The following is a 24,789-nucleotide window of genomic DNA, read 5'->3' as shown; positions in this document are numbered from 1 at the left end:
CCAACGCCCCTATCACGACCACTTCCAGGTCCAATCTTAGTGGAAGATCCAAGAATCTGAGAGGCAAGTATAGATTTCTCTCTAACTGAAGTCTCATAAAATGTTTGTATACTACGAAGGATCTGGGCAAACAGCTCTTCCATGGTAGGTATAGTGGGACTATTCAGGATTTGAGTGAGAACATCCTCCATATCGGGCCCAAGTCCTGCAAGGGTAAGCACCATAAGCAATTTGTCTCTTTGTTTCTTTTGCTTATTTATATCTGTTGTAACCAAGAGCATAGCGTTAAAATTTGTCACAACAGATTGAATACGACCCAAGTATGTAGGCACATCGGAGTCCCCTTTCTGAATACAGAACAAATTACTAATGATAGTGTATACACATACAATATCATTAGTATATGGCTATTGAGCATCAGATCAAATATCGAAATAGTTCTCATAGATATGAAATAAGGGGATTAAATCAACATCTATTGACTGCTGTTATGTTGTTTTCTCGAGTCTAGGATAAAGTCAGTCCTAGCAGATCAGTGAAGGCAGTGCACAAAAGTGGTTATTGAAGATTTAGATAGGAAATTGTAACCCCATGTGAAATTAGTGAAAGTTATGGGGTTAAATTGTAATTATCTAAAGTCTTCATTGGGATGTCCGCCCTATTCTATAAATAGAGGGAAAGGGCTAGCTGAGTGAGTGCAATTTTCTCATTCTATTGTATCGAGTGGATATTCATTTTGAGAGGAAGGTTAGTGAGCAAGATAGCTTTATAATCTTGGGAATGAGTGTTGGATATACTCGGGAATAGGAGAAATTATTCATGCTGTTGTATTGATCATTCTTGGTAATAAAGAAGGCTGCTCTTGGTGGGTGTTTGGACGCTGGATGTAGGGTTGTAACCATTTTTTCCAAATCAGGATATATCGCATGCCTCTTGTTTGTGGTTTGTTTTTTTGTTCACTTTCTTGTTATTGTTTTCTGCATATTGATTGTTTATGTTCTTAAATCAATCTGTGAGAGAAAGTTCATGAGACATACTTAATTCCATCTAAAGAATCCTAATCCGGTGAATATAAATATAACATTGCCACAACAATGTAACCAATTGTGCATTTATGCGATCCCATATAGTCCTATCTACTTCAGCAATTTCAAAAAGCTTCGTAGTCAAATGGTCACTAATACCATGCCCACGAAATCACATTTGATTAGACGCTGACCATGACATATAATTCTTACCATTCAATTTGTCAGTGGTAATGACTGTAATATCATAAAAAGATGGTACAGGTATAGGAACGGTTGCTGGTACAGTCACAGTCGAAGAGGTACTTACCACTCTAGGATTTGAAGAGGCTATAGCGTAAAACCCAAGTCAAACTATAACACGACTCTGATCTGAGTTAAAATCTTACAAATCGAAGCATTGTGAACCAGATATGAACCTGATGACCCAAGACAGATTTGAAGTTACTACAAACCATATCTGAAACTGCAAAACCTAGATCTGAAACCAGATAGCTATTGCAAACCAGATCTGAAATTGTAAAGCCTAGATCTGGTTCAGGTGGCTAACGGTGATGGAAGGAGAAACGGCGGTGACAGACGCGAGATCTGAAACCAGCCGCGACAGAAGGAGAAAACAACGACAACGACAGATGGAAACAACCACGCGAGATTTGAGAAACCGGCCGTGATGCACGAGATTTGAGAAACCGGCGTTGGATAGTAATGGCGACGATGATAGGCAAAGTGACTGGCGGCAACAATGGCGGTGGCAATGTTTGGAACTAGGGTTGGGTTAGGGTTTGTATGGTGGCTCTAATGCCATGTTGTATTTTGAGAGGAGAAAAGTATTCTGATTTTTTTTACTCAAAATGAGGTATATATATATGAAACAAGTCTCAGGAAATTGTGAATGCTTGCTTAGATTGATATTTAGAGGGCTTTGAAAATATATATAGGTTACAACTTATTCTCTTTCCTATAAAGTAGGAAAGGATTTGAGTAATCTACTCCTAAAATCTAGGAACAACTATCTCCTAAAGTTTAGGAGATAAAATAGATATAAAATACAAATTTACAACAATTATCTACAATTGAAACATAATTTAACAACTTAAGATAGTTTGATTTAATCTCTTCACTGAGTGTTGCAAAGCGTCGACACTCCTCTTTAACTTAGACTTCTCCTTCCACTTGGAACCTCATTCTCGTCCAACACTCCCCCTCAAGCTGGTGAATAGATGTAAGTCATTCCCAACTTGCTAATTAGGGACTCAAAACATGGTCTTGCAATTGCCTTTGTTAAAACATCAGTTACTTGATGGAAGGTATATAGGACAAACTTATCCCTTCTTTCTCAATCTCTTTCTTTATAAAACTTTGATCTATTTTCACATGCTTCATTCGGTCATGCTAAACCGGATTTTTAACAATACTGATAGCTGATTTGCTATCATTAAATACCTTTATTTGTTGAGATAAAGGTATCCCCAAGTCTTCCATTAGCCTTTCCAACCAAATCAGCTCACATATCCCATGAGCAATTGCACAGAACTCGACTTCAGCACTATTGCGAGCCACAACTGATTGCTTCTTGCTTCTCCATGTAACTACATTTCCCTAAACCTTGGTACAATACCTTGAAGTTGACCGACTGTCTTCTCTAGAACCGGCCCAATCAACATCCACATAGCCTTCAATTCCCTTTTTTTCAGTTTTCTTAAACATCAATCCCTTCCCCGGTGTCCCCTTTAGGTATCTTAGAACATGATGAACATCCCTCATGTGTCTTTGAGTAGGAGAATGCATGTATTGAATGATTATATTTACTAAATAGGCTATATTTGGCCTTGTTAGTGACAAATAAATCAATCTTCCTAATAACCTTTGATACCTCTCTTTTTCCACCGGAGCATCATCACCATTTTCTTCAACTTTCCAGCCCTTTTCCAAGGGAGTTCCAGCTGGTCTGTAGGCCATCATTACTTTATCCTTTAGCAAATCCAGGGTATATTTTCGTTATGAGATGAATAAGCATTCTTTGCTTCGGGCCACCTCCATGCTTAGGAAATATCTCATGGTTCCTAGGTCTTTTACTTCAAACTTAGCCTTCAATTGCTTCTTTAGGTTATCAATTTCTTGCAAATCATCCCCTGTCACAATAATATCATCAACATAAACAATCAATATAGCCATTTTTTTATTTTTCTTTTTAGTGTGTTTAATAAACAAGGTGCGATCAAATTGTCCTTGTAAACCCTAATCGGATGAGAGTCATGTTAAATTTATGGAACTAAGCCCTCGGTGACTGTTTTAATCCATAGAGGGATTTCTTTAGCTTGCACACACTTCAATTATCAACCACATGCTCAAAATTGGGGGGAACCTTCATGTAGATTTCCTCATCCAGATCGCCATTAAGGAAAGCATTCTTAATGTCGAATTGGAAGAGGAGCCAATCTAAATTCTTAGCGATATATAATAACACTCGGATAGAATTTAGCTTAGCAACTGGTGCAAATGTCTCATCATAATCAATCTCATAGGTTTGAGTGAAGCCTTGGGCAACCAATCTAGCATTGTATCTCTTAATACTCCCATCCGCATTATGTTTTATTGTAAATACCCACCTGCATCCAATCGGTTTCTTGTTTGGAGACAGTGGAACAATCTCCTAGGTTTTGTTTCCCACTAGGGCAACCATTTCTTCCATAACAACCACTTCCACTTTGGATCACTCATAGCATTTTGAATATTTTTAGGAACTTCAGTGCTATTAATCTTGGCCACAAATCCCCTGAACTGTGGAGACAGTTTGTCATATGTTAAATGGTTATACATAGGATATTTGATACACGACCTTACCTCTTTTCTTAGAGCTATAAGAACAGCCCAATCCAAACCATCTTCCTCTCTAGCATTGTTGTTAGTGTTGTTTTTGAGTGTAGTAGTCCCCTCATCATTAACCATATTCTCTTCTGATGGACCAGCATCTGAGAGTAATGGCTAGTCTTGCTTTGGTTCTGGTCGGGCTTTAGGTCTTCTAGAGTAAAAAGACAGAGGGTTATTAGCGGCTGTATGTGGGGGATGCTGATGAGGACCAAATTTAGGGCTAGAACCTGTTTTCTCATGCCCAGAATGATGAGGAGATTCAGAGGTATGAGAAACAGAGGGGGGAATAGAATGTACAGGCTCAATAGGGGAAGCAACTGGTTCTACTAGTGTGTTATCACAAGGTGCTAAGGATGCTCCCCTTTGAGAACATACTGGTAGGACAGGATCAATGGGAAAGAAGGAGGGAAGAAGATCGGTAGGGACTAGTTTTGTGCATGTGATGGGATAAAATAAAAGATCCTTGTAGAAGGTAACATTGGTAGAAACAAAAAATCTGTGATTGGTAGGACAATAGCACTTGTATCCCTTTTGAGAGGGTGAATACCCAACAAAGATGCATTTGTGAGCTTTAGGGTCCAATTTGGTTCGAGATAGAGCATTGTTGTGAACATAACAATGCATCCAAAGACCTTAGGATCATTGGAAAAAATGTTGGAGGCATTCGGATACAGATTACAAAGGATGCTAAGGGGGGTTTGGAATTGCAATGTTTTGGAGGGTAGACGGTTGATTAAATAAGCAGTTGTGAGGACAACTTCTCCCCAATAGGAGTGAGACACATTAGTGGTAAACATCCTAGCTCTAGCCACTTCTAGGAGATATCGATTTTTTCTTTCAGCTATCCCATTTTGTTGGAGTGTATATGGACAAGAGTTTTCATGAAAGATACCATGCTCGGCCAAGTAGTTTGTGAAATCATGTGAAAAATACTCTTGACCATCGCGGTTCGAAGGATTTTAATAGAAGTTTGGAACATATTCATAATAAACTTATGAAATCTTTTGAATATGTTACTAGCTTTTGATTTTTCCCTCATTAAATACACCCAACAAGCCTTAAAATGATCATCGATGAAGGTAATAAACCATCTAGAACCAACGATATTAGGGCATTTTGAAAGACCACCCCAAATATCACTATGGATCAAATGGAAAGGTTTAGAAGGCTTATATAATTGAATAAGATGATGTGATCTAGGCTGTTTAGCAAGAGTGCATTGTTCACATGACAGAATCTGCTCTTTATTGTTGAAAATATTGGGATACAAAGATTTTAGATAAGGGAAGTTAGGGTGTCCTAAGCGTTTATGCAATAACAAGACTTTGACATTGGTGTTAATGCTTAGGATAATTTTATTTGAAGAAGAATTAGGGAAATCTCCTGCAAGACAGTAAAGGCCGTCCAACACCTTAGCATTGCCAATCATCCTCCCCAAGGCTTGATCCTGAAACACACAATAGGAAAGGTAAAAGATTACATTGTAATTCATATCCTTGGTGATTCGACTGACTGATAGTAAGTTATGTTGCAAACTAGGAACATATAGTACAAAATTGAGCCTCAGTTTAGATATACATACTATTCCCATTCCTAAAGCAAGTGAGGTGGTTCCATCAGCCATAGATATATTAAGGGAGGAGTTACATAGGGTATAATCAGTCATCGAACATGTAGAATTTGTCATATGATTTGATGCACCAATATCAACTACCCATATGTTCTTAGAAAACCTTTTAGAAGCTAAGGAGTAGTGCTAGGAATTACCTTGCAAGGCTAGTGATGCAGTGGATTGTGGATTATTAGAACTTGATTGGGCTGTACCTTGATTGAGGAGCCTGTACAAGGCTTGTATCTGATCTTCGGATAAGTTCAAACTAAGTTTAGTTCTTGCTGAAACCTCTACATTATATGCAGATCTGGGGCTCTCCTTCCTGGGTCGTGGCTTCCAATTTGCTGGTTTGCCATGGATCTTCCAACAGGTCTCCTTAGTGTGATAGGGTTTCTTGCAATGGTCACCATATTTTTTCCTTTCCTTGAGTCTTGGGGCAGAAGTTCTCCCTGTTTGATAGAGGCAAGGGCCGAGTTTTGGTGTGGCGAAACAAGGTCGGTTTGGTGCTGAAGCATCACCTTACGCCTGCTTTCCTCCTTTCTTACTTCTGCAAATACTTCCTTAAGAGATGGTAAGGGCTTTGTGCCCAAGATTTTCCCTCAAACTTCATCCAAGTCGGGATTAAGGCCATGTAGGAAGTCAAAAATTCGATATTTTTCTATCATCTTATTGTATTTGTTGTTATCAGTTGGAGATTCCCAATTGATGGTATAAAACATATCCATTTCATGCCACAATTCCACCAAAACATTAAAATATTCAGTAACACTGCTCATATCTTGTTTGGTTGTCCTAGTGGTAGATCGAATTTCAAAGCATTGAGAGGAATTCTCTAAATCTGAGTACATCTCTTGGATTGATTCCCAAATCTCTTTTGCTGTTTTGTAGAATAGGTATGTTCTCTCAATTTTAGGTTCCATAGAGTTGATCAACCAAGCCATGATAGTTGAATTCTTTGCCTCCCAAAAGCCATAGGTGGCTGCCATGGATGATGGAGTAAAGATAGATCCGGTTAGATAATCGGATTTGCCCTTGCCCTTGATCACTAACATTATCGATTGAGACCACCCTCTAAAATTACTCCCATTTAGCTTATGCTGAATAATTTGTAAAGGGTGGTTATCAATAGGTGTTGTAGAGAGATTTGATGAAGACGGAAGTGGGAGAAAGGTTCTCGGAGAATTGGTGGCTGATGCTTCGGTTAGGGTTGGATTTGGGTTTGTTTCGGCCATGATCGAAACTAAAAGAAGTCACTGTCGCTTCTGATCGAACCTGTGCTTTGATACCATGAAACAAGCCTTAGGAAATCGAGAATGCTTGCTTAGATTGATATTGAGAGGGCTTTGAAAATATATAAAGGTTACAACTTAATCTCTTTCCTATAAAGTAGGAAAGGATTTGAGTAATCTACTCCTAAAACTAAGAACAACTATCTCCTAAAGTTTAGGAGATAAAACAGATATAAAATACAAATTTACAACAATTATCTACAACTTAAATATAATTTAAACAACTTAAGATAATCTGATTTAATCTCTTCACTGGGTGTTGCAAAGCTTCAACACTCCTCTTTAACTTAGACTTCTCCTTCCACTTGAACCTCATTCTCATCCAACAATATATACCAATCTATAAGGTACAATCATGGGACAACATATCTTCGTAATATATATGTGCAACACTATCTAGCATATTTATATTATATATGTACAACACTAGTTCTAACACTATTATTCTCTTGGTAGGCTATGATGAAATTGCCAAGTTGAAGCATGTTATTCAGTTTTGTTTGAGTGGCTGGAAGACTAGAGGGACTCAGACATATCAGTTGTTAGGTATTTAAATGTGGCAGTGGCAGTTAGGTAAATAGGCTAATTGTAAATATGTTATTAAGTGAGGGGTATATGAGAATTGTCTCAGTTAGTACTCACTTTGTAAATCTCGCCCTTATGTCTATAAATAAGGGGGAGAAGGAGACTGCCGATTTACATATTTTTTCTGATCATTCTCATTGTTAAGTGCGAGGGCTGGATTGCAAGAGAAAGCTAGTGTGAGAGATAGTCTTGTAATCTTGCAGTGAGTGTTCTCATGTAACAGTGAGGGAAGGGATGTTGTGAGTGAAAGTCTTGTACAGTTTTCATCAAGAAATTAGTGGATTGCTCTCTTTGTTGAAGGCTGGATGTAGGACTGATTTATCAGTTCGAACCAAGATAAATTCTCGATGCCTATTGTGTGGTTTGATTGTTCTTAACTTTGATCTTTTCAATTCTGATTCTGTTCTTTAATTTCTATTTATGTATTATGATAGTACCGGTGAGTTGAAAGAGTGAAGAGTGTGTTATTTGTTGGCTTCTTGGGTAAATTAATAGACTGCCAGTGCGCTCCCAATTGTAACAAAACAGTTTCTGATGCATTTTCATACTGAGGGGTTGGGCAGACTGCACTATTTTCTTTGTTATGAGTTGCTACATGTAAGATGTGTATACTTATCATAGAGGAAGTATTTACTTGGCTTCGTAGTAGAAATTGGTTGGGTTGTCTACCAGTTGGTCCTGTCGCTCCTAATCCCGGAGTGTGAGAGACAAAGAAACTTGTGTGAAAATTTTGAAAGTTACGTTGCCTAATTGGAAAGTGAAGTATCTTTATATCACTTGACCTGAAATATGACATGCACCTGGTACATAAGTTAGTTATTGGAGTATTATGGAGTACCACACTGATATGGTACCTTAACTGAGCTTGAGAATTTGGGTGGTTGTGTGGATCAAATGTACATCTTAATGGAAGGTCTCACAGTTGCAGACATGGAAATTTCTCTTCTGGATGGAATTCTACCATGTACTTTCTTTGGGAATAATTTGGTCATCTGGAGGAGAAAGAAATGGTCACAGGACCTAGTAGTGAAGTTGAGTACACAGCTTGGCACTCACATCTAGTGTGTTAGTTTGGTTACAGCACTTTCTTCAGAAACATTCGTTCCTAGGCCAGATCCTCTTCAATTATCTAGTGTTAATTAGACAACTTCCCCCAAATGTCTCCTAATAATGTGTTTCATCAAAGGATTTGACATATTTTGGTTAATTCATCACTTTGTTTGGAATAAGTTATTCAACAGAGACATAGGTATATAGTTTTTGAGGTATGAGGATCAATTATATGGTGTTTTAGTAAACCTTAAGTTTAATTGCTTTAAGATTTTTGTTCCAAGCTCAGATGAGTTAATTCACACCCATGCCCAAACATGCACATGGAGTCATAGACACATATTGTAATACCCTGGGTTTCAGTTTAAGAATGTGTGATGGATGAATGGACTGAAAATAGATGACCTTTTAGTGCTGCCTGTCAACCTAGAGTTGACTTGGGCATTGTTTGGTGGAAGGGAAGGCTTGTTGGTGCTACTGGTTGACCTAAAGCCTACTTGGGCATCAACTGGAGAAGGAGGTGATATCTGTTGGTAATGCTAGTCGACCCATAAGTTGACTTAGTATTGGTTGTGCTTCCTGCTGAAAAATTCCGTAAGTGTTGACAGACAAGGGGAGGAGTTATTTTTGAAGAGCACTTTGGGAGACAGATTGAATTAGAGTATACACCATTTTTGTAGCTTGCATCAAGATTGAGGAGATTCTACAATGCCTAATTTGATGAATCTTGGTTGAGATTTGATAGGATTTTAAAATGGTTAAAAAGGGCAATTTGAAGCTGCTGAAAATTTGAATTTAGGTTGATATCAGGATTAAGATATTAAGTTAGCCTAAATCACCTTAGCTAAATCCAGCAGGTTGGCTGGAGTATGAGAGAAAGTTGTAGAATCAGGTGGGGAGGCTTGCTTCAAGTGGCAAGAAGAGGGGTTGCCACCAAGCTGGTGCTAGGTGGCAGCAGATGGCTGCCAAACACCCACCTGCTAACTTAACTTGCTTAGGAAACCCAATATAAAGAGCATTTGAATAGCTCTTTGAAGCAGAAGAGAGTTGGAGGAAAGACTAAACATGCTAGAGAGAGGGAGAGAAACTAAGCAGAGAACATAAAGAAGAAAGGTTGTAGAAGGAAAAATTTGCTGAGAGGCTGAAGGAAATCTGAGGAGGAGCATTCCTCAATTGCTTCCAAAAGAATTATACCTTGGCTCTGTCCTCATGGAGGCATGGACCTTGAACCAAGGTGATGCATGCAGGAAACTGAGGTCGTACAAAGTGGTGGCTACTAGCATGCTCTGTGTGTATGCCTAATCTATTTGCGTGCCTTGATATATTTCCGTTGAGTGCCATATTCATGTGTGCATGCATGCTAATCATTTTAGATAAGGCAAGTGGAGGAGCTCTAGGAGAAGGTGGAAGGGGTTCTCAAATCACATGGAAACTGACCGTTGCATTTTAGTTCTGAGTTGTGTTTAAGCATCTTAGTTACCATTTTGATGTTGTAGTACTGTTGTATTCTAAGTATGCATACCTTGATGTGTGGTGTATGGAAGATGGTTTATTAGCCTTAAGAGTAATTTGCAAGTTAAGTTGCAATGCACACGGTTAGAATTATTAGTATAATTGTATATATTGTAATTATTGTATGTGTGTTTTATTTATAATTAGATTAAGTGTATAGGTTAAGCTTGTAGGTGTTTAAGGCCCGTTATGCCTATTATAAATAACAAGTTAAGAGAGATTAATCTCTTAAGTTCTCTCTCATAATTATTTTTTCACATGGTATTAGAGCCACTAGTGAGAAAAATCCTAGTCATCCCTGTGTATCTTTTTCCAACGACATTCAAACCCTAGCCGTTGTCGTCACCGTCATTGCCCATGCTAGAACACCATTGTCTGGCCACCACTTGCTAACACTGCCACCACCCTAGGGTTCGCCGCCATTAGATCGACCGACCGCCTAAGACCTGCCACCCATGGACCACCCACGTGCCCCCACGCGCTGCCGCCACGCGTTGCCTTTGCCTCCACGCGCCGACGTGTGATAGCGCGTTCGCTGGGCACTTCTCTTCGACTTCTCCAGATCTGATCTCCGACAACCCCTCAAGCTATTTCCAGTGTCAAAGTTCTCGCCATGTTTGATCTCAGTGACGCGGTTTCTGCCGGCGCTACTCTCACTCTGGCATCTGTTGCCCCTACTGCCTCTCAATCCTTTACTGTCTCCAATCTTGGGGCAACCAATATTACCACTGTCAAGTTGATAGGGTTTGCCAATTATCTTTCATGGGTAGCCTCTGTCAAAATGTGGTTCAATGGGCAAGGCCAAGCGGATCATTTTACCACAAAGGCTGAAAGTGTGACAAAAGCTAATCGGGTTAGATGGGAACAAGTTGATGCCCAGTTATGTTGTCTCCTATGGCAGTCTATTGATCCGTCCATCATGCAGCTCTTTCGCCCATTTGAAACTTGTGTTGATGTGTGGAAGGAAGCTGAAGAATGTTATACAAATGACATCCAACGTTTGTACACTGTGGTCTCCAATATCAAGAATCTCAAGCAGGAGTCGTCCATGGAATCTTATCTGGGGTAAGTTCGGTCTCTCATGCAAGAATTTGATGCTCTTCTTCCTCTTACTATGACCTGCACCGAACAGATTACTCAATGAGAAAAGTTTTTTATGGTTATTGCTCTCTCCGGTTTGAAACCAGAGTTTGACGCCATCAGACATCAAATCTTAACCAGCTCTGCTAGTCCTACCGTGAATGATTCTTTTAAAAGGTTGTTGAATATGACAGGTGCACATGGTATGTCCTCTTCTTCTCATGTTGTTTTCCAGCTGAATCTTCAACTCTTATGTCTTAGACTTTCACCTTAGGAGGAAATAGAGAACGCAATAATAGTCGCTCACGTCCATAATGTACCTTTTGTAAGAAACTGGGTCATCTTGAGGACAAATGCTTGAAGGAACATGGTCGGCCAATTGCTCTACTTGCATCATCTACCAGTGCAGCTCATGTATTTCAGAGCGATCTTAGTCTTGCTCAATCTCTACCAGATTCACAATTGGTATCTATGTCTGTATCTGGGTCTCATTCTGGTAATCCCGTTGCTTGTGTTGCTCAAAGCTCATCTGTTGGTCCTTGGATTATAGATTCTAGCGCCACTGACTATATGTGTGGTAATGAATTTCTTTTCTCCTCACTTACCTATTCTGATACCTTGCCTACTGTTACCCTAGCTGATGGTACCAAAACTGTAGTTAAAGGGATCGGTCAAATCACACCCACCTCGTCTTTCTCATTAAATTCTGTTTTACATGTTCCTGATAGTCATTTTAATTTGATTTCAATTGGCTAACTCACCAAAATCCTTAACTGTTCTATTATCTTTACTCCTACCTTTGTTTGTGTAATACCCTAAGAGCCCAGAGAAGGGTAACATATATCGAGGATAAGTAAGGAAGGAAACAATACCAACTAGATACTTTTTGGGCTGAATGTGGATAAAGAACTCTCGGGTTAAGCGTGCTTGAGCTATGGTAGCTCAAGGATGGGTGACCCCTAGGAAGTTCGCGTAGGCCCATTAGAGTAAGTTGTTCCGGTCCCTCCTATCGCTCGATACGGGATGTTACAAGTGGTATTAGAGCAACCCGGGTCGTGTGTTGGGACTGCATACTAGCCAAAGGCTGGGGGTACTGGACCAGAGACATTGGACGGGGGAGAGCGGGGACTAGTTGTAAGGTCACATGTCGATGACGTCACGTGCTCAAGGGGGGAGAATGTAATACCCCAAGAGCCCAGAGAAGGGTAGTATATGTAAAAGATAAGTAAAGAAAGAAACAACACTAGCTGGATACCTTTTTGGCTAAATATAGATAAAAAAACTCTCGGGTTAAGTGTGTTTGAGCTATGGTAGCTCAAGGATGGGTGACCCTTGGGAAGTTCGCATAGGCCCATCAGGGTAAGTTGTTTCGGCCTTTCCTATCGCTCTATGCGGGATGTTACAGTTTGTGTTCAGGACCAGGGTATGGGGCGAACGATTGGTGTCGGGCGTGAGTCACAAGGTCCCTATCATCTTGCTGTGCCTAGTTCGCCTGTAGCTTGCACCAGTGCCGCTTCCCCAGATCTTTTCAACTATTGTCTCAGTCATCCCAACCTCTCCAAACTGAAGAAATTAGTTTCTAGTTTGTCATCATTGCCCATGTTTAATTGTGAGTCGTGTTAGCGTGGTCAACAGGCTCGTAATTCTTTTTTTTATTAGGTCAATAATAGGGTTGATGCTCCCTTTTCCCTTGTGCACTCTGATATTTAGGGGCCTAGTCGCGTCAATTCTACTCTTGGTTTTTCATATTTTGTTACTTTTATTGATGACTTTTCTCGTTGCACCTGGTTGTTTCTTATGAGGAGTCGATCCTAGTTCTTTTCTATCTTTCAGACATTTACTGTTGAAATAAAAACACAGTTTGGAGTTTCTATACGTGCCTTACGTAGTGATAATGCTCCTGAGTATTTTTCTTCTCAATTTACTACCTTTATGACTGCGCATCAATCCTCTTGTTCTTACACACCTCAATAAAATGGTGTTGCTGAGCATAAAAATCGCCATCTTATTGAGACTGCATGGACGTTCCTTTTACATGCCAATCTCTTCACCAAATTTTGGGGAGATGCTGTTCTAACTGCATGTTATCTAATCAATCGCATGCCATCTTCAGCGTTACATGACCAAATTCCTCATTCCCTTTTGTTCCCTACATAGTCGCTTTATTTTGTTCCTCTTCGTGTTTTTGGATGTATCTGTTCTGTGCATTCTTTTTCACCTAAACAGGATAAACTTGTTGCAAAATCTCTTAAGTGTATCTTCCTCGGCTATTCCCAGTTGCAGAAAGGCTATAAGTGTTACTCTCCTGAGCTGAACCGCTATCTTATGTCTGTTGATGTCACATTCTTTGAACAATAGTTTTTCTTTTCAGTTGCTTAGCCTGATTCACAGAGTCTTCACTAGGTTTTGCTTGTTCTTTTTTCTTTTCTTCCTCTGTCCTCGTCGGGTCCGTCTGTCTCCTCCTCTGTGGTGCCTACCCTACCATTTTTCGGTCCACCTTCCACAGCTCCTCCACTTCTTACATATCATCGTCATTCTCATCTTGCTACCGACGCTAGCATTCCTCCAGCCCAGGACTCTCCTGACTCGCTCTCTCCGTCTGTGGTCCCTTTTGCCCCGGATCCTGAGCCCGACAATCTCCCTGTTGCTCTTCGCAAAGGTACACAATCTACTCGTAATCCCCATCCTATTTATAACTTTTTATGCTATGATTGTTTATCTCCTTCTTATAGTTTGTTTCGAGTCTTTCCTCTGTTTCTATTCCTAAAACCACATGTGAAGCTCTGTCTCATCCTGGTTGGTGCCAAACTATGTTAGATGAGATTGATGCCTTACATTCAAATGGTACTTGGGATTTGGTGCCTTTACCACCAGGAAAGACTCTCGTTGGTTGCCGGTGGGTATTCACTCTCAAAGTGGGTCCTGATGGACAAGTGGAACGTCTTAAGGCCCACTTGGTTGGCTAAGGCTTTACACATATCTATGGGTTGGATTATAGTGATACCTTATCTCCTATTGCGAAAATGGCCTCTCTTCGCCTCTTTCTCTCTCTGGCTGCCACGCGTTATTGGCCACTCTATTAGCTCGATATTAAAAATTCCTTTCTTCATGGTGATTTGCAGGAACATCTATATATGGAGCAACCCCCTGCTTTTGTTGTTCAAGGGGAGTCCAATGTAGTCTGCAAACTCAAGAAGTTTCTCTATGGTCTGAAATAATCTCCGTGGGCATGGTTTGGCAGGTTCAACACTGTGGTTCAAGTCTTTGGTCTCACTCGAAGTGAAGCTGATCATTCGATTTTCTATTGTCATTTTTCTTCCTTATGTATCTACCTTGTTGTTTATGTAGATTGCATTGTTATCACAGAGAGTAATCAGGTTGGAATACAGAAGCTGAAGGAACATCTACATCAACACTTTCAGACTAAAGACCTAGGACGACTTCAATATTTCTTGGGTATTGAAGTTGCTCAATCAGGAAATGGTATCTCAATTTCTCAGAGGAAGTATGCCTTTGACATCATAGATGAAACTGGTATAGTGAACTACAAACCAGTTGACACCCCAATGGATCCAAATGTCCAACTCTTGTCGAGACAGGGGGAGCTTTATTCAGATCCTAGAAGGTATAGGAGACTGGTAGGCAAGTTGAATTATCTTACAGTCACTCATCTCGACATTGCTTTTGCTGTGAGTGTAGTTAGTTAGTTAGTTCCTCAGTTCTCCATGTGATTCTCACTGGGATGTTGTTATCCAGATTTTGAGGTATATCAAAAGAGCGCTAGGTAAAGGGATACTCTATGAAGATAAGGGACACACAGATATTTGTTGTTATGCAGATTCAAATTGGACAGGATCTCCTTCTGATCGTCGGTCAATCTCTGGGTATTGTGTTCTTGTGGGAGGAAATCTGGTTTCTTGGAAAAGTAAGAAACAAAATATAGTAGCTAGATTTAGTGCAAAGGTAGAGTATCGGGCTATGGCTAATGCAACTTGTGAGCTCATCTGGTTGAAACAACTCTTGTAGGAACTCAAGTTTTGTGAAGTGTCCCCTATGAAACTTGTTTGTGATAATCAGACTGCCTTATACATTGCTTCCAATCTAGTGTTTCATGAGCGGACTAAACATATTGAAATCGACTAACATTTTATTAGAGAAAAACTGGTCGAAAGTGTTATTGTTACAGAGTTTGTTAATTCCAATGATCAACTTGTAGATGTCTTCACCAAGTCTCTAAAGGGTCATCGAGTGGAATATATTTGTAACAAGTTTGGTGCATATGATATCTATGCTCCAACTTGAGGGGGAGTGTTAGAATTATTAGTATAATTGTATATATTGTAATTATTGTATGCGTGTATTTTATTTGTAATTAGATTAAGCCCATAGGTGTTTAAGGCCCGTTATGTCTATTATAAATAATATGTTAAGAGAGGCTAATATCTTAAGTTTTTCTCTCATATTTATTCTCTCACACACCATTGATTCCATAAAATGCAACTTGTAGTGCTGAAAGTTGACTGCAAGAGTGGACTTTGCCATTGACTATAAGGTGTGCGGAGTGAGAATTCAACTAGAAAGTTGACTTTGGATGACTAGAGAACTTGGAAGGTCTACTTAGAAGGGTAAAGTTGACTTTGAGGTCAATTGTCCAATCTAGTGGCTGAAGTATTTTTACTTACCAAATGACAAGTTGATTTTAGGGCCTGACTATCCTAGCCTATGACAAGTCATCCCAACCAATCACAGGAAAGTTCACTATGGGGTCAGTTGTGAGAGCTAGAGGTCCTGGAAGGTTAGTTGCATAGGGTGAAAGTCAATTGGAGGCTCAGATGCCAGACCTGTAAATGAACCTTGACTAGCCATGAGAAAAGTTGACTGAAGGAAGCAGAAATATATACAAAAGGGGATCCCCCTAGCACCAGCCATTTGAGTCCCAAAGACCATGCCATTGGAAGTTAGCAAGGAGTAGTGTGCACACACATGAACCAAAAGATTTTGATAGAGGACAAAACCGTAAAAAAAATTGGATTAGGGTTCCTGCACTCACCTTACTTAATGGTGACCCTACAAGTACCTGTCATGCGGCCTATGTCCTGAGGATTGTTGTCTTGGGCCACATTTTTCAAGTTGCTTTGCGGGCCCCTAGGTGACCCTGAACATTCTATCTTGCTATAAAACAGCCTTGACAGGAACACAAGTTTGAGAGTGTAGCATGACTCTCCGAGTAGTGTCATGGTGGTAATGTCAATGTGGGGATGGGGTGCCATGCATTACAACTGTAAGTGAGGAGTAGGGACTTATAGTTTTCCCCACATTCTTCTCTCTCTTCTTTCTTTTCTCATTCTTGTTCTCATAAACCTTAAACACCCATCTTCCTAATTAAGAATTTTTGTCACAAACTGCTTTACTAATTACTGTTCAGAATCACTCTTTTACTTCCAAGGTTGAGGCAATCTTCTTGTTTGAAATTGCATTGGATGGTTATACTTGTTTGCTGGCATTGGGCTTCATGTTCTGAAAATGTATAGTGACCTGTCAAGAAAAATCTAGTAGATGAAATAGGAAAGAAATGGCAGATTTAGTTGATTTAATGCATCCATAGGGTGGTGTTTGAAATTGAATGATGTCATAATATTTACCTTCATTTCTGGAGCATCGCTTGTTAAGAATGTTCTCTTTTACCGTCTTAGATGTAACCTTTTTCTTTGGTGGATTCTGTATATTATTATTTTCTTGCATGGAAGTTTCACCTCTGATTTTATGGTTGTACTCGTGTTGGAGTTTTTTGATTTTCTTTTGTAGTCTGAGCTGATTTGATGGCAAGTGATTCATCTTCAAGTTTCTGATTGCTGAATTACATGTGGTCCTTTTAATTTGTTTGATGTGACTGGTGATATGGTAGTTTCTGGTGGAAGGTATGTGGAGCCTAGTATCAGGCCAGATGACAGTCGCTATGGTGAAAACCCAAATAGACTGCAGCGCCACACTCAATTTCAGGTTTTGGCATCACTTATGAATAAAATGAAACAATTATGATATTGTTTTGATCCTTCTATAATGCTTTAGGGATAATTTTGGCTTTTGATCATCTTTTCTTCATATTCTTCAATTTTTTCTCAGGTCATATTGAAGCCCGATCCTGGAAATTCACAAGACTTGTTTATCCGTAGCCTATCTGCCCTAGGTAGCAATTGCACCCACCACTATGTTTACCAATACGTTAAGGCATAACATATTTGTGGAAGAAGTTGTCCATCTGCTAGCCTTAATGTTGCCCATGCTGATGTTCTGCCATACATGCCTGCCAGTTATTCCCCATTCAGTTTTGATTTCTTTTGGGTAACTGCTAGGAACCTAGCCTGTGCTGTACGGGTTATCTTTTTTGAACAGGTGTGAAACCTTTGCTAAATAGATATCTCCAAAAAATCCACAAAAGGATAGCATGGAAGACATCAAACATTTTTCAGCCAAGAAAAGGTGCATCTTGAATACAACACTTCTCAAATCAGAAAGTTTACTCATTGCTTCAGAACACTGCCTATTCTTGTTATTCCAATTTAGAAGAGACAGGTTACAATAGGTGAAAAAGCTGTCTTCCACTCTTCTTCTGCTTCACTGGAGAGCTCTTTGTCACCTCCCTAAAGATCCTTCTTGATCTCAGCAATACACAATGCACTCCAAATATGGGAGGAAGAGGAGCCTATAATATCCAAGCAACTTGATGATGCAACATCAAGTGACTTATACTTTGCCACATTTTTATTCAAAAAGCACCTATGGATGAACCTTCTCTTGGAGAAATCAACAACAGTCAGAATGGCCTTACGAGTCTCCATCTACCATCATCATCCCTCATCAACTGCACCTTATTCTAATCAAGTTATGGTGGCATGACATTTATAATGTCAATTGACTTCTAAAAGTCACATTAACAATACAAATCCACGCAAAAGATTAATGTGGCAAAATTTTTTGTTAGATGCCTTCCTAATGCCACCCTCTAGCAATGGAATAGTTTCCCTCTACCAAAAATGGGAGTTTCCCTATCACTTTTCAAAAGCAAATGATTTATGGTGAGACTTGAAGACCAAGTTTTTTCAAGAAAATATTAGTTTAGATATTCGGATCAATTGTTCAAAAAGATGGGGGAATTATTGAGGATATTACTTATAGAATTAATGTAGGATGGTTAAGATGGAAAAACGCAATCAACTTGTTATGCGATTATAAAATCCCATTAAAGTTAAAAGGAAAATTTATCAGATAACTGTTAGACCAGTTTTTCTATATGGTACGAAATGTTGGACAGTAACACAGTAACATGTGCAAAATATTAGTGTTAGGCAATGGGTGTGTGGCTAGACAAGAGAGGATATAATAAAAAATGAGGTTATATGTCATAAAGTTGATGCAACTCTTATTGAAGGTAAGATCATGAGGCATGATTAAGATGGGTTGGTCATGTGAGAAGATGACTAATAGATATTCATGTGATGGGTGAGCTAGAATTCATGTAGCTGGCCTTACATAGTTGAAGTTGTTTGATTTGATAATTTCTTCCTTTTCACCAATCAGATCATGCACTAGTTTCTGCTGTGCTTATCCTATAAATTCTTCCCTGATTTATTTCCTGGTTTCAGCATGTTAGAACAAAATGCTTGAGTGGCCATATTGTTTTGTTTTTAATGGACACTTTTACAGGTATCAATGTGAATGAACATGATATACGTTTTGTGGAGGACAACTGGGAAAGCCCGGTAAGGTCGCATGTCTTACTTTTGGTTATGTGTAGTGTGCTGGTCTGGTGCATGCAATATTTCTAGTTGAGGTTATGGCATATTGATTCCCATCTTTTGGATGTACTCCAAGGATTTTGGTTGGTTATATAACTCTGGCTTAAAGTGGTTAATACCATAAAGCAATACAGATCTCTGCCTTTCCCTTCCTTTTTCTTTTAATTAGTATATTGATAGGAACCAGAAAAGGAAACACTGGAACTTCTATTCAATTCACCAACTCAATCTAATTACAAGAAGAAAACTGGGCATTCGAGAGGCCCTTAACTCTCCCAAGAACTTAATACCAAAATCCCCCCCCCCCCCCCCCCCCCCAATATTCTCCTAGCCTCTCTTATTTATAGTTTGTTATCCAGCGACACTCCCCTCCAACGGCCTCAGCTATCAGCCATGCTCCCTTGGCTGCTCTTCCCCTTTTTGCCCTTCAACTATTTTTGTCACCTTCCCCCTCTCCCAATGTCCTGTTCTGCCCCCTGCTTCTTCCCTCCTATTTCTTTGCTGGTACATGTGACTAACAAGGGTCCTATCATATACTTTTTATATTTACATTAATTTGAATCTTGGTTTCTTTTTTATTGGCTTGAAATGCTTGTAGGTACTCGGTGCTTGGGGTTTGGGCTGGGAAATTTGGATGGATGGGATGGAAATCACACAATTCACCTACTTTCAACAGGTTTTACTCTTATTTGATAAGTTTCTTCTTCCTTTTGAATATTATGAGCTCATTGCTCAACCTGGTTAAGGATGAAGTTTGTGAAATCCCTTCAGCGTGATACATTTTTTTTTTTCACATTCTTCATTTATTTTTACCATAGTTCTTTCCCTCCATTTTGGCACTTTTTCTAGGCTGGAAGTCTGCAATTGGTGCCCGTATCTGTTGAGATAACTTATGGGCTTGAACGCATCCTCATGTTGCTTCAGGTCCCTTTTTATTCTCTCTCTCTCTCTCTCCCTCTGATGTGTGTGTACTTTCTGAAGCAGTCAAAGTAATTTGCAGGGAGTTGACCATTTCAAGAAAATTCACTATGCAGATGGAATTACATACGGAGAGCTGTTTCTAGAGAATGAGTAACTTACCCACTTTACATACTGATGATTAAGATACTGCACAGTGCTATTTAGCTGGAAGATGGTGACTAAATATGCTACCTTCAGAGGAAATTTGAAATTATGAGAAGAAGAATGAGAAAAGTGATGTTCATAATGAAAAAAATTAATTACATAAAAATGCTGTTGTAGAGGTATTGATTTTTTGATTTGATAGGTTTCATTTTATTCATCTTACTTTTATGGCTGAGGGAGGATACTCCCTCTTGCTTGCACTCTATTGGATAGTTTCTAGATGAATTATTCTTGTTAGCTTCTAGGTAGGGGAAACTTTCCTTAAGCACTCAGCACCTTTAAAAACTGAAGAAACTCTTTTTTGCCCTCTCCTTTTGGTTCCCTGCAAAGAGTCCAAGTCTAAAAATCAGAAGCAAATGCATTTTGTTAGGGCACAAAGATTAATGGTGATTCCCATTACTTGTGGAGTAATGCCACTGCCTACTTATACACTGAGACCTCATCAGTTCACAATTCTTGGTGGCATTGATCATGTGGCTCCATAATCTGATGGTAAAGCAGCTTAGAGGGCTGAGACAATCCTCAATTGTTGAGAATCTAGTCCATTCTTTATTTATTTGATCCTTTGATCTAGTGCCACCTCAAGTGGGGAGGAGTGCATGTAGTCTTTCATCTCTCAATGGAAAGTACTTCATTCATGCCATTTTTAGCCTTTTGGGCAATTAAAACAACTTGTTGGTTTCCCTGCCCCAAGAGGACCTTGAAAATGGTTTTTTGGTGCCTTGACTTTGTTGATGCCAATTAGTAAGTGCCATATCCCTTGTATATGGGTTCAAATGGAGACCTATGGCAATTTCTCCTCTTTAGGAACTATATATCATTTCTTTACCTTAACATCAGAAGGAAATAATTAGACAATCTTGTATGCATAAACAAGCTGGGCCTGGGATGCTATTTGTTTCAGCTTTCATGGTTTCCAAGAGATTTTCCTTTTGTCCAGTTTCCAGTGAAATTTGCGTGGACTTTACTTTTTTTTTTTTGCTGTTTTCAGTATGCTTTTGGTATTCTTGAATCTTTTCCAGAGGTCTTTAGTGGATTAATTTTAACTGTATCAGAAAAAAAGAACTATATGGCATATTGCTTAACACCTGGTTTTCTTGATCTTGCCCAAGATCTCTAAAATCATACAGCTCATTACCATAGCCAATGTCAATGATAATTCGCTTCTCTTGATTTAGGTAGTTTTGGGATTTGAAAGAGTTCAAAATGTTAATGTGTCTTAGAGTTCCTAGATGATATGAGCATTTGAATGTTTAGAAATACTTAATTATGAAACTTGTCTTTCACACTACTTACTATATGAAATTTATTATTTGTTATTGAAGAAAGTAATAATTTGAGGGAGGTCTTGTTTCATGAAATTTAAAAGCTTTAATTATTCTTGTTGATTACATCAATCTTTCTGTTAAACGATAATTATGTGGGGTTTGTCATGTATCTACTTCTTAATGGTGTTGTTTACTGCTTCCTTTGCCCATAATTTGTTGTTGCAGAAATATTTTCTTTCCGTCTCTTTCCTCATTGCAAAAAGGGTATCACTAGTGTACGAGGATCTCTGCTAAGCTAGGGTTGTTTTTGTATGCAATATTACCCTTGCTTATAAAGATGCTGTTTCTACAATTTGAATCATAACCTTTTAGTTGCAAAGGAGAAACCTTATTGTTGCTATGAAGGCGCACCACTCTCCTTATCTTTCCTCTGTAATCTTAATAAATCTCTTGGAGAGGAACTGTCTTCTTTTCTGCTATGCTCTTCCTTAGATGGACCTGTTCTGGTTCTCATCTTTGCTCGTCCTTATTAGGACACCTTTTCAGCACTGGGCTTTTCATTTTGTTGCTAATAGTGACATTAGAATATGGAGCATGTGCGATGGATAAAAAACCCATATATCTGGCGAATTTATGCTTATGCTCTATGATTTTATGCTCAATTTTATCTTTATTTTGTTTTATTTTTTGTCACATGCACTCCCCATATAAGGCATGTTTTAAAAATCTCATTGAACTACCTGAACAGAACTGAAAACAGCTGCTTGAAGCAACGTTGGAAGAATACTTGATTAGAGAGGAAGGAAAAAAACTTAATGAAATGGAAAACTGCTTCAATATCTTATTGAGTATACGAATGGGGTATATATACAAGAATTCTTCTACAACATCTCCTAAAAAACAGGGAGATTGAATATCTTTAAAGGATAAAGTTTATCACTAAAGCTAGACTTATCACTTTACTTCTTTTCACATAGGTAAATATGAAATTCAGATAAATCAACTGCCTCCTTTGTTTTTTTTAAGGAACTTACCTCTTTATCAGTTTAATTTTTTGAATCTTCCCTTAACTCCAACCATCCTTATCTCTTGGTCTCATCCGTATTCAAATTTATTTCCAACCAACCTTATCTCTTGGTCTTATCCATATTCAAACTTTTTGATTTGATATTCCAACACTCCCTCTCAAACTGGTGAATAGATATCCAATCATTCCCAGCTTGCTAATTAACACTTCTAAACTTGGCTTGGACATAGCTTTAGTTAGAATATCAGCCTCTTGATTTTGAGTTGAAATGTACGAGAAGATAATTGTTCCGTTTTTAATTTCAATCTTGATGAAGTGTCTTTCAGTCCTTACATGCTTGAATTGGAATGTGAATTATGCTAATGGCTGATTTGCTGTCACTATACAACTTCATAGGTATATCCCATGATATCTTTAAGTTCACATATTCGTTGGGTAATTGCTCTATACTCTGCTTTTGCACTGCTTCTAGTTACCACTGACTGCTTTTTACTCCTCAAAGTAACTAGGTTTTCCATAATTTAGTGCAGTATCCTGAAGTAGATTTACTGTCTTCAACAACTCATGCCCAATCTTCATTAGTATAGCATTCAATTTCACGGTTATCACATTTTCTGAACAATAGGCCATTTCTTGGTGTACCCTTGAGATATCTGAGAATATGATTTATTGCATCTAGATGTCTTTGTGTAGGAGCATGCATAAATTGACTTACAACACTTACACTAAACGCAATATCTGGTCTTGTTAGAGATAGATAGATCAATTTTCCTATCAGCCTTTGGTATCTTGCCTTATCCACAAGATAATTAGCCTTTGTGCACCTTGTTTTCCAATTATGTTCCAAAGGAGTACTTGTAGGTTTGCAAGCTAAGTTTCAGTGAGAAGATCTAGAGTATATTTCCTCCTTGCTACTTCCATGCCAAGGAAGTATTTAAGTGTTCCAAGGTCTTTCACTTTAAACTCAGCTTGTAGACCCTCTTTTAGTTGTTGAATCCCTACAGTATCATCACTTGTAAGAATTATGTCATCCACATACACAATTAGAATAGATTTTCCATTTTTTGTTTGCTTGATAAACATGGTGTGATCAGCCTGCCCTTGTTGATAGCCAAGCTTCTTCATAGTTGCACTAAATTTTGTAAACCATGCCCTGGGTGATTGCTTTAGACCATAAAGAGCCTTCTTTAATTTGCATACCTTTGATTTTCTAATGATTCAAAATCATGACGTATTCGCATGAAAACTTTTTCTTCCAAACTTCCATTCGAAGGCATTCTTTATGTCTAATTGGTGAAGTTCCCAATCTAGATTTGCAGCCATTGACAATAATACTCTAATGGAATTCAATTTAGCTACAGGGGCAAAAGTCTCTGTTAGGATTCCAATAGAATTCCAATACAATCCAATATATTCCAATCCCTTTCAACAGAAAAACAAGAATGAAACAGGGCATTCGAGAGGCCCTAACTCTCCCAATTCTCTACCAAAGGCTCCATCATCAATTCTCCATCTCCTATCCTACTTATACCCCCTTCCCACGCTTTCCTAACAGAATTCCCCATTCACACTGCTGATTATTCTTTCAGCAGTGTGGATTACAACTTTACCCCTCCTTCCCCATGCGCACATGCTGTTTGTTACACCTGCATGTGCGGTCCCCTTAATTCCAGCCTCCAGCCTTCAGTTGCTTGTTACGCCTATGATAGGTTTGTTGCACCGGTGGCCTATCAGTCTCTTCATAATCTATTTTATATGTTTGAGTAAAGCCCTGTGCAACCAATTGTGCCTTGTACCTGTTAATTTTTCCATTAGCATTATATTTTCCTGTAAATATCCACTTGCTGCCCACTATTTTCTTGTCTTTAGGTGGCTCACCAATGTCCCTAGTTTCATTGTCAACTAAGGCCTTCATTTCCTCTAATACAACCTCTTTTCACTTGGGATTTTTCAAAGCTTGCTGTATATTTGTAGGAACTTTTACCTCATGCTACTGAAGCAGTGAATGCCCTATTATGCTTCGGAGATATCTTAGCATAAGTAAGATAGTTTGAGATGGGATGTTTAGTGCAAGACCTCACTCCCTTCCTTATAGCAATAGGTACATCAAAATCATCCTCAATTCTCGTTTCTTCTAGGTTAGAACCCGCATTCAGTCAGATGATTGGATTTGAGAAGAAATTTTAGGTCTCCTTGAATAGACTTTAAGGGGCTGATCAGAGGGTTGAGATGGATCAATGGATTTTTTTGCTCCTTTTGCACATAATTTTGGAATATGTTCAGTGGTAGATTTAGCAAAGACATTTGGCTCATTCAATGGAGAAGGATTTGTAGAAACATTGGGAGGCAGAATAATAGGAAGAGATAGATACAAGTCCTACTACTTCTCTTTTGTAGATATCTCCCGTTGAAGAGAAGTAGGGTAGTAGGGTTGGTGTTTAAGGAATAAAACATCACAGGACATATAGAATTGTTTGGCTGTAGGAGAGTAACACTTGTACCATTGCTGTGTCGGAGAATAGCCAACAAAAATACATTTCAGACTTTTG

At 38.9% G+C, this 24,789-nt stretch overlaps 1 protein-coding gene across 3 annotated transcripts in view; it reads left to right on the top strand.

The window, feature by feature from the left end:
• LOC127801162 (glycine--tRNA ligase, chloroplastic/mitochondrial 2) overlaps positions 1-24,789 on the top strand; it is a 133,120-nt gene that overhangs the window by 12,307 nt on the left and 96,024 nt on the right. Inside the window, exons 4-9 of one of the 3 annotated variants that reach the window (XM_052336047.1) lie at positions 16,943-17,024; positions 17,148-17,211; positions 18,729-18,784; positions 19,419-19,496; positions 19,670-19,744; positions 19,821-19,891. In XM_052336047.1, coding sequence (XP_052192007.1) covers positions 16,943-17,024; positions 17,148-17,211; positions 18,729-18,784; positions 19,419-19,496; positions 19,670-19,744; positions 19,821-19,891 — 426 coding nt within the window. Of the gene's footprint in view, positions 1-16,929; positions 17,025-17,147; positions 17,212-18,728; positions 18,785-19,418; positions 19,497-19,669; positions 19,745-19,820; positions 19,892-24,789 lie in introns of all 3 variants that reach the window. The other 2 variants (XM_052336048.1, XM_052336049.1) reach the window with 2 other exon arrangements.

The sequence above is a fragment of the Diospyros lotus genome, chromosome 5 (assembly GCF_014633365.1).
Source record: "Diospyros lotus cultivar Yz01 chromosome 5, ASM1463336v1, whole genome shotgun sequence".
NCBI classification, from domain to species: domain Eukaryota; kingdom Viridiplantae; phylum Streptophyta; class Magnoliopsida; order Ericales; family Ebenaceae; genus Diospyros; species Diospyros lotus.
Note: the sequence above shows the minus strand (reverse complement) of the source record. Positions and strands in the feature narration are given on the sequence as shown.